Raw genomic sequence first — 11,479 nt, 5'->3', positions numbered from 1 at the left:
CTCTCTCCCCCTCTTTCTCTCTCTCTCCCTCTCCCTCTCTCGCTCTCTCTCTCTCCCCCCTCCCTCTCTCTCTCTCTCCCTCCCTCTCTCTCCCCCTCCCTCTCTCTCTCTCTCTCCCTCTCTCCCCCCTCCCTCTCTCTCTCCCTCTGTCTCTCCCCCTCCCTCTCTCTCTCTCTCTCCCTCTCTCTCTCTCCCCCTCTTTCTCTCTCTCTCCCTCTCTCTCTCCCCCCTCCCTCTCTCTCTCCCTCCCTCTCTCTCTCCCTCTCTCTCTCTCCCCCTCTCTCCCCCCTCTCTCTCCCTCTCCCCCCCTCTCTCTCTCTCTCCTTCTCTCTCCCTCTCCCTCTCTCTCCCTCTCTCTCTCCCCCCCCTCTCTCACCCTCTTTATCTCTTTCTTTCTTTCTTCAGCATCTGAACAAAGAACGCCTTTAAAAATGTCTAATTCTAATCCTTTAATTCCAATTTTGTCAGCATCATGTGCGTCAGTGAAGTTTGCGGTCCCAACTATGACCACTAGGGGCGCCGTTCCGTTGATATCTTGGAATGAATTGAATGATTTTTTTTGTGTGTGTGTGTGTGTGCATTCGTTTTACTTTTTCAGTTTCACCGGAGACAATGTGAGAAGTTAAACCCGAAATTCACCAACCAATTTCGCTCATGCAAACCGAGAGTATAAAGAGCAGATGCACAAAATGGCCCAAGAGGTAAGCCTGCATAGCTAGTTCGATTTCCTTTCTTTTCTTTTCTTTTCTTTTCTTTTCTTTTCTTTTCTTTTCTTTTCTATATTATGACTACACGGACTAAGTGTGCCTGTCGCCCTCGCTGCCCAGTGTGACAGCGGAGACAGCAAGGCCTTACTGGCCCCGCCACCGCACGAGGTCGCCGGGGAACCAGGCAGAAGTTCACTGATATCGGCTTCGTTCAATTTCGTCAATTCCATAATCGGATCTGGAATAATAGGTAACTGCTTTTGGTCGAGATGTTGGAGACTTAGCCAGGCTTAAACAGCTGAGTCGATATGATGGTTATAACCTGTGGAAGTGATTCGTTTTATATGGCGTTGTGACGATGATGATGACGATGATGAAGATGATGATGAAGATGATGATGATATTAACAAATCAGTTGTCATGGTCGACTTCCCCGCACGACATAAATCTCTCATATCGTTCCAGCCCTCAAGTTGGTAAAGCCTCCGCATCATGTGACCAGCGCCTGTTAACCCCCACCCACCCACCCTTCTTCTTTTTAACTCTTTCATAAATTACAAGAGTCACAAACACGTGCTTCTCAAAGTCATGTGGTCTGATACCGGGGTCCCCCCCCCCGTCTCTCTCTCTTTTTCTTTTCAGAAACGGTTTTATTTCAGTATGCTACACAAAGCCATTTTGGAAACCATATCTCTGAACTGATTTCATCATACAGTATTTCTAAAACATCTGATTCGGTCTAATTTAATGTGATCTAAACTAATAGTCTAGTCTAATCCAATCTAATCTAATGTAACCTAATCTAAAATAAAATAATACATGATATAATACAATTTTCATCCTCCACTCATTTTCACTCCCCAGAGCATAATTCGGTTTACTCTCACAAATCCATTGTACTCATGTCTGTATCCCTTTTTGAATGGTGGATATCTCATTTTTGGTGCAGGACCCCTTGATTACAGTAATATAATTTTTCTATCCCTTTTTCAGGTTTGCCATATGCTTTGAATCAGGCAGGGCTTCCTCTTGGCCTTCTGCTTTTGGTGGTTGTTGCGTTTATCACAGGTGGGTGTGGATTTTGGTATGGAATACATTTGATTTCTTTAAAAATGAATATATAACAAATGTTAACGTTTTGTGGCAGACTACTCAATCATCTTGTTGATAAAAGGAGGTAACCTGTCGGGGACAAACAGTTATCAGTCACTGGTGCAAAGCACTTTTGGGTTCCCTGGGTTCTTGGTTCTCTCTGGACTACAGTTCCTGTATCCTTTCATTGGTAAGTTGTTCAAAGCTTGTAAACAGTTGAGACCAGAATTAAATTTGTTTTTTTAATGATATTTAATATATTGTCTGGTTACTAAATGGGCCTAATTCATCAATTATTCGTACATGCAAATTTGTTCTTACACACCCATGGAATATTTTAGCCCTGACGTTTGTCTCAGAGGCCAGTGTAGAACCTGGATAACCCCTGAACTTAGACACCAATTTGCTAACACTGATGTCTTTGCAAGCCTGGCTGATTGCTTCATTGCAAGAGGTAGACAATAGATGTTAGGGGAAAGGAATTACAAATAATCACCAGGCTTTGAATCTAATGGAAAGATACTCCCAGGGGTGCCTGAATTGGGGGGAGGAAGAGCACTCCACTGGGATAGACACAACGGCATTAGAACGAGGCAACGAACAAATGACTATGAGCAAGCAGTGTGTATGTGGCAAAATCTGCAAGAGTGAACGCAGCTTGAAGATCCACCAAGTGAGGCTGAAATGTCTGGGAGCAGGAGCAGCGCAACGCACAGCTGTCCAACCTGGTGAGACACAGGAGATGCCTGGCCCGGAGTCACCCCATAGAGCCTGGAATCTCCAAAAGTTGCAAATTGATCCCGCTAAGATCAAGTCTAAGAGGAGGTGGATCAAATGGCCAGCCGTTAACATGACTTCACTGTGGAAGCAGTTTGATGAAGATGTCAACCAAATTCTGGAGGCAACAGTGAAGGGAGAGGCCAATAGGAAGCTATAAGCCAATCATTGTCAGCATTGCAGCTGAATGGTTCAGAGAAGAAGAGAAAGGCTCCAAAAAACCTTATTCGAAGAACCAAAGAGCGGTGAAGATTCACAACATCAGGTAGGAGATGAAAATGCTTAAGTCCCAGTACAAGGAGGCAGGAGAAGAGGAACACAACATCCATCCAGTTAATCTGGACCAAGTTGTATGGCTGGCTGAAATTCATGGACAAGTCTAGCCTAGCTGGGAAGTTCAACGCCTGGGTGTATTAGCACAGCATTATTCCCAGAATCCTGTGGCCCCTCCTCGTCTATGCAATTCTGATCTCAATAGTCTAGACCTTAGAGAGGAGGGTCAGCAACCACCTCAGGAGATGGCTGGGGCTGCCAAAGAGCTTGAACAGCATTGCACTCTACGGTCACCACAACAAACTGCAACTGCCCTTCGAATCCTTGGAGGAAGAATTCAAGGTAACAGGAGCCAGATAAGTGGTCCAGTACAGGGACTCAAGTGATCCGAGGGTGGCTAAAGCAGGGATCCAAGTGAGGACTGACAGGAAGTGGAGGGCAGAGGAAGCTGTTCAGGGAGCAGAGGCAAGGCTCCGTCACAAGAGGCTGGTGGGGGTGGTCACACAAGGCTGAGCTGAGGTAGGATCCTTTCCAGCTCCCCAAACGAACACCATCAGTGGTAAGGAAAGGCGCTGCAAAGTTCAGGAGGAGGTGAGAGCCGCAGTGGAGGAGATGAGAACCTGCAAGTCAGTGGGAATGAAGCAACAGGGAGCTTGGCCAAGATGGGAGAATGCAGTCGCAAGGAAAGTGACCTGGGCTGAGCTTTGGAAAGATGAGCCACACTGCATCCAATTTATCATCCAGGAAGTGTATGATGTTCTTCCAAGCCCGTCAAATCTGCACACGGTGCAAAGCTGAGTCATCAGTGTGCCCACTGTGCTCCAAGTGAGGAACCCTAGAGCATTTCCTAAGCTGCTGCACGAAGGCACTTAAAGAGGGACTGTAGTGATGGAGGCATGATCAGGTCCTGAAGACCATTGCTGAAGCCATCAGTGCAGGAGTTGCATGGGCGAAGTGGTCCCCAACCCTCCAAGCAGGCCATCAACTTTGTCAGGGCTGAGGAGCAGCCAAAACCCACTAAAAGAACAAATGCAGGCATCCTGACCTCAGTCAAGGACTGGCAGCTGTTGGTGGACCTTGAACGGCAGCTGAAATTCCCCAACCATATTGCAGACACCACCCTTCGACCAGACATTGTCCTTGTGTCTGATTCCACCAAGCAAGTTGTGCTGCTGCAGCTGACTGTCCCATGGGAAGATCACTTGGAAGAGGCCTTTGAAAGGAAGCTCACCAACTGGTAAGCAACTACCAGCAGGCTGGATGGAGAGCAAGGTGCCTCCCAGTGGAGGTTGGATGCAGGGGATTCGCAGCCCGTTCTTTAGAATCCCAAACACTTTGTCATTTCATTTCATGCACTTGCACACATGAAATGAAACAAAACATCGTTTCCCCCAGCCCACAGCAGTGCAACACAAAGACAAAAACACATCCCAAAACTACAAGAACTACAAGAACACATACATCCAAACTAACACATATATCTAAAACAAACAAACAAATAAATAAATAAATCACTGTCCAGGAGAATGAACACCAGCCAGGATGACTGTCAGAACTGCCGGTCTGCACGGCTAGCAGTTAGCTTAGCCTGCCCTGCTTCCGCATCCTGTCAGACTGCCCTTGGTGTTTCCTCTTCAGGCACAGCTCCGGTCAGGGCCGTGGTCCTTGGGCCCACAGGATGCAGCAGACCAAGCTCCCTCAGCCAGTCCAACACTAGCTCTCCCAGCTAGACACCTTTGACACACCTCTCTGCACTCCACACGACGACACTAAAACAGAGTCAAGGCCAGGTGAGGCCGCCGCCAGACCCTCGGTGTTATCGGAACTGCCGGTTTGCATGAGCTAGCAGTTAGCTTAGCCTGCCCCACTTCCGCGTGCTGTCAGACCGTCCTCGGTGTTAACTCTTCGGGCCCAGCTCCAGGCAGGGCTGTGGTCCCTGGGCCCACAGGACGCACCAGACCAAGCTTTCTCAGCTGATGCAGCGCCAGCTCTCCCAGCCATCAAATGAAGATGGAGAGCCTTCAGAGATTTAGGCATTGAGGGAGAGAAGAAGAGGAGAGCCATCTGCAGTACCTACGATGCAACAGATAGAGCCTTAAGATGGCTGTGGCTCAAAAGTGGGGAGCCATGGAGTCATAAGTAATTAGCCATCTGGATACAAGCTGGGGTCTGATCATTTCTGGCTGGGTCATCTGGAGGAGGGTGTATAATGTTGATAGACCCAAAACACCTGACGATTCCAGGAACATCAATGAAGATGTGTCCAAGGGGCGTGATTTTTTTTCGTACCCGTTTTCCGCGAACTCTGCCTCTGATTGGCTAGTACTCGTTGCCTCTGTTGGTTAGGTTGGTTAAGGTTAGGTTTAGGGTGGGGTTAGGGATAGGTTTAGCCAATCAGAGATAGAGTAGGGGCGGGTCTTCCCGGAATCCAGGTGGCCAATCAGAGGCAGAGTTCCCGGAAAACGGGTACGAAAAAAAATCCCGCGTCCAAGGGCATTAGCAGATGTATGTACACTGCTTCTGACTGGCAGACAATCTTGAGAGCTAAAAAATTCCATGGGTGCGTAAGAGCAAATTTGTATGTACAAACTATTGATGAATGAGGTCCAATGCGTTTTAGGTAACCCCAAAGTCAAATTTCTGGTTTAATGTTATGAATATAATAGAATAGAATGGAGTGGAGTGGAAAGAATATGAAGAATAATATGATGTTTCCCTGCTTCTTTCTCCCCTAGCCATGATCAGTTACAACATCACAACCGGTGACACAATGACCAAAGTTTTTCAGAGACTACCAGGAGGTATGCATACATAGTTGATTGCATCTAGCCGAATACCAAATAAATCCATTATGGTTATTCGTGAGTGTTTTGAGAACACTGCAAGACTGATGAAATCACCGTGAATCAGGAGCAGGATGTTCCAGAAGGGAGAGTGTGGAAGATGTGGGGAGAGGGCCACCACAGCAGGCCTTCTTCCGATCTCTTCTTTCTGGGAAGACAAACTGTTGTGCACTTAACACAAAATGTTAACATCTTACTTAGTGGAAGCCGATGGATTTTAACTTCCAAAGTTTATTGTAGATATGAAAGCTGATCCTGATAAGCCAGTAATGTCTGTGTGCTCAGCCTTGCCGTTGTGTTTGCAGTTGGCCCAGACCACATACTTGCTGAACGCCACTTTGTAATACTGGTGTCAACCGTTGTGTTCACATTGCCGCTGTCCCTTTATCGCAACATAGGAAGGCTTGGGAAGGTAAGTCCACCGATCAGGCAGTGGACAAGGTTGGACATTTACAGATTTGGCACAGTTTTGCCTGTGTAATAAACTCCTTGTATATGTGTTGCTAGGTGTCCCTGCTGTCAATGGTGTTGACCCTTTTCATCCTCATCACTGTAGTCATCAGAGCAGCAACCTTGGGACCACAAATGTATGTTCAACTCATTTTAATTTTTCAGAATTTTTACTGACTGTTGCATATTCTGTTTAGATCAACGCTACTGCAGTCAGTAGTGATACTATAATGAATATATGTCACCCATAAACCTTTTCCTGGAAACCCACTCAACAGCAATGCACTACAAAAAGATTGATATTATTTGTGTTTTGCTCAGCATCAACTGAGTATGAATCAAATTTGTATTTTCCATCACCCTTTAGCCCCCCTTCAGAAAATGCATGGGCATTTGCAAAGTGGAACGCAATTCAAGCTGTCGGTGTAATGTCTTTTGGTGAGTTTGTCCGAGTATTATGAAGATAGTGATGAAAGTGATGTGAGTTGGTGGGCGTTATCGCAGATGAGAGAACTACAATGGTGTCCAGAATATTTACTTTTGTATGCAATCAGATGAGAAAGCCTTGTATGTCAAAAACACCTGTTTTACAGCTAGAAAACAGTGAGACACCTGTTGCAAATTGAGATGGCTGCCAAATGAACTTTAAAGATAGAAAACAGGTCCTTCAAACTGATGAGAAGATCCACCAGAGACAGCTTTTGTGCAAAGCTAGTAGGGCCTTCACGATATATCTCCTGCCTTTCACTAAAAGCCAGTGCCATGCTTTTTAAAAACACTTGTGTAGCGGTCTGTTCTATTCTGTTGCCTACCAACACAGAGATCGCTGGTTCGAATCCCCGTGTTACCTCTGGCTTGGTCGGGCATCCCTACAGACACAGTCGGCCGTGTCTGCGGGTGGGAAGCCGGATGTGGGTACGTGTCCTGGTCACTGCACTAGAAGCCTCCTCTGGTCAGTCGGGGTACCTGTTCAGGGGGGAGGGGGAACTGGGGGGAATAGCGTGATCCTCCCACGTGCTACGTCCCCCTGGTGAAACTCCTCACTGTCAGGTGAAAAGAAGCGGCTGGCAACTCCACATGTATCAGAGGAGGGCATGTGGTAGTCTGCAGCCCTCCCCGGATCGGCAGAGGGGGTGGAGCAGAGACCGGGATGGCTCGGAAGAGTGGGGTAATTGGCCAAGTACAATTGGGGAGAAAAGGGGAGGGAAAAAAAGCCCACTGTGGATAAGGAATCAACACCTAATAGTATTAATGACATAATAACTTCACATTGTTCCCTCCAAGGATCAAAGCCCACAGCTTCCAGACCCCTGGCCCGGGGAGCCATGTTCACACAGAGAATCAGACCCCTGGCCCGGGGAGCCATGTTCACACAGAGAATCAAACCCCTGGCCCGGGGAGCCATGTTCACACAGAGAATCAGACCCCTGGCCCGGGGAGCCATGTTCACACACAGAATCAGACCCCTGGCCCGGGGAACCACGTTCACACAGAGAATCAGACCCCTGGCCCGGGGAGCCATGTTCACACACAGAATCAGACCCCTGGCCCGGGGAGCCACGTTCACACAGAGAATCAGACCCCTGGCCCGGGGAGCCACGTTCACACACAGAATCAGACCCCTGGCCCGGGGAGCCATGTTCACACACAGAATCAGACCCCTGGCCCGGGGAGCCATGTTCACACAGAGAATCAGACCCCTGGCCCGGGGAGCCATGTTCACACACAGAATCAGACCCCTGGCCCGGGGAGCCATGTTCACACAGAGAATCAGACCCCTGGCCCGGGGAGCCATGTTCACACACAGAATCAACAGCTTTCTGTGTATCAGAGCGATTACACAGAAGCCAGGGTTTCTGGGGTCAGCAGACAGCCGGCTGAAGCGTTTCACTTCCTCTTGATGCACTCTTTACTAGTGTGGGTTTTATCATTTCCACTGGAGGAAACGTGTTAAGCAGGCCCTTGGGCCTCGGACCGACTAATGCATCCCCCCCTTTGCATTATGCCTATGGCTCACAGAGTGAAGAGGACAGTAAACTTCCACATCTTTTCCATCTCTGAGCGATTAAGCGAGGGTGAAGTCTGCATCGTTTAGCAAGAGAGTTGAACAAAGAGAGGAGAGCTGTACCCAGATGTATGGCTAGGTGTGCCTCGAAGTGCCAGCGATTCATCACAGTCTTCATCTTTGATGAAAGCTTTCCTAACAAATACCTGCCGGGCTGTTAAACTGAGCCAACCTCTACGGACCTACAGTACAGCCCAGTGCACACGACACGTCCTATTACTGGCTTCATTTTTACAGACCTGCTTTCAATCTGACTTCAACTTTAGGAAGTCTGGACCATTACTACGATGAGCACTCCACTCCACTCACCAGGCACTGCCCTACTTTGAGAAAATTGCTCTCAGGCATCTCAGCAGACTGGTGGGGCTTTACCTATTACAAAGGGAGCGTGGGGGACCTGGGCCGACTAGACGGTTCTCTGAGAGTTTCCTACCTGCACAATATCCGTTACGACTGTCCCTACAAAGGAGCCGCTGGGCCCTTGAGGCTTTGCACATGCATGCAGTGGTGATGGAAATCGTCCCCTGCCGTGGGAGTTGAAACAGGAATTGCTGAAAAAGCCCTCACGCTTTGATGAGACGAATGCACTCAGTGGGCTGTCAGATCTGATTCAGCACCCGGGAAAGGGACCCTCTGAGCGGGGACTTGGCACCGCAATCATCCTCCAAGCAGGAGCGACGGCAGCAGTAATGTGTCCAGTGATGCTGTCGCTCTCGACTGCCGGTAGATCATCGTCATTTAACTAACACCCCAAGAACCACATAAGACCATGAACTGTAGAATGTTTTGTTTCACATATGTGGGTGGTGATGGTTATGGTTATGGTTATGAACTGTCATTATGGCTCACATGCTAATAACTGGATTATTGTGTCTGTGTCTGTTTTAGCCTTTATATGTCATCACAACAGCTTTCTGATCTATGGCTCTCTGGAGGAGCCCACTCTCACCAAATGGTCTCGAGTCACCCACGTGTCTGTTGGCTTTGCTCTAGTAGTCAGTGCTGTGTTTGCTGTGGCTGGCTATGTCACCTTCACCGGCTATACACAAGGTGCTATGCGGCCGTCTAAAAACTTCTTATGCAGTAGCTGTATTGTATTGTGACACTTTTTTCCTTTTTTTTTTTTGCAGGGACCTAATATTTCTTTCTTTTCTTTCTTTTCAGGGGATATCTTCGAGAACTACTGCAGAGATGATAATCTGGCGACGTTTGGTCGCTTCTGTTTTGGACTCAGTATAATAACCACTTTTCCCCTGGAGTGTTTTGTAACACGAGAGGTAAGTGATTTGTCCGTCAAAGGATTTAACTTTCAAGGCTGCAATCCTACAGTTTTATACGCAAACACATTTTTGCTGAGACAACGGCTTAATCCGGGATTGTCCAGGTCATGAACTCCTTTAAAGGTACTTGCTCCTTTTAATGGCTGCTGTTGCAGTCAAATGCAGAACAATAAGGCAGGAAGTGGCGGGTTTGAAGAATTTACAAACACACTTGCATCTAGCAGACACTTTTATCCAAAGCGACGTACATCTGAGAGTTAATACAACACAAGCAAGGATCTAGTCAGGAGGCGACGACACAAGGATCTAGTCAGGAGACAACACAAGGATCTAGTCAGGAGACAACACAAGGATCTAGTCAAGAGGCAACACAAGGATCTAGTCAGGAGGCGACGACACAAGGATCTAGTCAGGAGACAACACAAGGATCTAGTCAGGAGGCAACGACACAAGGATCTAGTCAGGAGACAACACAAGGATCTAGTCAGGAGACAACACAAGGATCTAGTCAGGGGACGACAACACAAGGATCTAGTCAGGAGACGACGCAAGGATCTAGTCAGGAGACAACACAAGGATCTAGTCAGGAGGCAACACAAGGATCTAGTCAGGAGACAACACAAGGATCTAGTCAGGAGACAACACAAGGATCTAGTCAGGAGGCGACGACACAAGGGTCTAGTCAGGAGACAACACAATGATCTAGTCAGGAGACGACACAAGGATCTAGTCAGGAGGTGATGACACAAGGATCTAGTCAGGAGACAACACAAGGATCTAGTCAGGAGACAACACAAGGATCTAGTCAGGAGGCGACGACACAAGGATCTAGTCAGGAGACAACACAAGGATCTAGTCAGGAGACAACACAAGGATCTAGTCAGGAGGCGACGACACAAGGATCTAGTCAGGAGACAACACAAGGATCTAGTCAGGAGACAACACAAGGATCTAGTCAGGAGACAACACAAGGATCTAGTCAGGAGGCGATGACACAAGGATCTAGTCAGGAGGCGATGACACAAGGATCTAGTCAGGAGACAACACAAGGATCTAGTCAGGAGGCGATGACACAAGGATCTAGTCAGGAGACAACACAAGGATCTAGGCAGGAGGCGACGACACAAGTGTAAAAAAACTCCAAAAAAAACTAGGTTCAAGCCCGACAGGACATATGAGGTGTCAGCAGGCAGTGCACGGAGGTAATGCATAGGGTGCAATGCAATGCCAGAAGAAGCAAAGTTGCACATACGAACGACCAAACCTGTGGAGGCCTTTTTCAACAAATACAACGTGCATCGCTACAACCCAGCTTCAGCCATGTGTTGACGCAACAGCACTGACGGCCGTTTCCTTTCAGATAGATCTCGGGGGTTTGGAGTGGTCGAGCACCAAGTGTCACCACTGGTGTTAGCAAGTTAAACCAAACCCTTTTCTTTTTCTCGTTGCAAGTACAGCTTTAGATATGAACCGGGGCAGCGGCGTCCTGAAAGCCAGAGATGTGGCCTGGTCACTAGTGAGGTCAATGGTTGAATCCTTGGATCGCTGACGGTTTCTACTGGAAACCCTTAGTGCTAGCCCGGCTGTTGTACAGGAAGTGGACCCTGGCTGACTGTACAGCACTGTGCTCAGTAAACCCAGTTCCTACCCAGACGTGTGTGTGTGTGTGTGTGTGTGTTACCCTGTTTTGTTTGCATCCTGCAACAAGGAGGACACCTTGAACACGTGTGTCTTTTGTACATGTGCCAAAAATGCATTGTTTTTTTTTAACTTGATGGACATTTGGTGTGGTGCCTCTCCTGTACATATTCTCCTGTGTCTTCAGGTTGTAGCCAATGCCATTTGTAAAAGAGCTTTGACAAAAGCTGAACACGTGGGCGTCACCGTGCTGATAGTTGCAGTGTGTACAGCAGTTTCCTTGGCCACCGAGTGTCTGGGAATAGTGTTGGAGCTGAATGTAAGTCCAAAAACGCCATTATCTTTGTCACGATT

At 47.9% G+C, this 11,479-nt stretch overlaps 1 protein-coding gene across 1 annotated transcript in view; it reads left to right on the top strand.

The window, feature by feature from the left end:
• Positions 1 to 689: 689 nt before the first annotated feature.
• The window catches only part of slc38a11 (solute carrier family 38 member 11), an 11,167-nt gene continuing 377 nt past the window's right edge, over positions 690 to 11,479 (top strand). Inside the window, exons 1-11 of the mRNA XM_056289799.1 lie at positions 690 to 701; positions 828 to 957; positions 1,701 to 1,775; positions 1,855 to 1,989; positions 5,585 to 5,650; positions 5,998 to 6,104; positions 6,200 to 6,279; positions 6,510 to 6,580; positions 9,096 to 9,257; positions 9,372 to 9,484; positions 11,313 to 11,444. Coding sequence (XP_056145774.1) covers positions 690 to 701; positions 828 to 957; positions 1,701 to 1,775; positions 1,855 to 1,989; positions 5,585 to 5,650; positions 5,998 to 6,104; positions 6,200 to 6,279; positions 6,510 to 6,580; positions 9,096 to 9,257; positions 9,372 to 9,484; positions 11,313 to 11,444 — 1,083 coding nt within the window. The remainder of the gene's footprint in view (positions 702 to 827; positions 958 to 1,700; positions 1,776 to 1,854; positions 1,990 to 5,584; positions 5,651 to 5,997; positions 6,105 to 6,199; positions 6,280 to 6,509; positions 6,581 to 9,095; positions 9,258 to 9,371; positions 9,485 to 11,312; positions 11,445 to 11,479) is intronic.

The sequence above is a fragment of the Lampris incognitus genome, chromosome 11, assembly GCF_029633865.1.
Source record: "Lampris incognitus isolate fLamInc1 chromosome 11, fLamInc1.hap2, whole genome shotgun sequence".
Lineage (NCBI taxonomy): Eukaryota > Metazoa > Chordata > Actinopteri > Lampriformes > Lampridae > Lampris > Lampris incognitus.
This window is presented reverse-complemented; position numbering and strand designations above follow the sequence as displayed.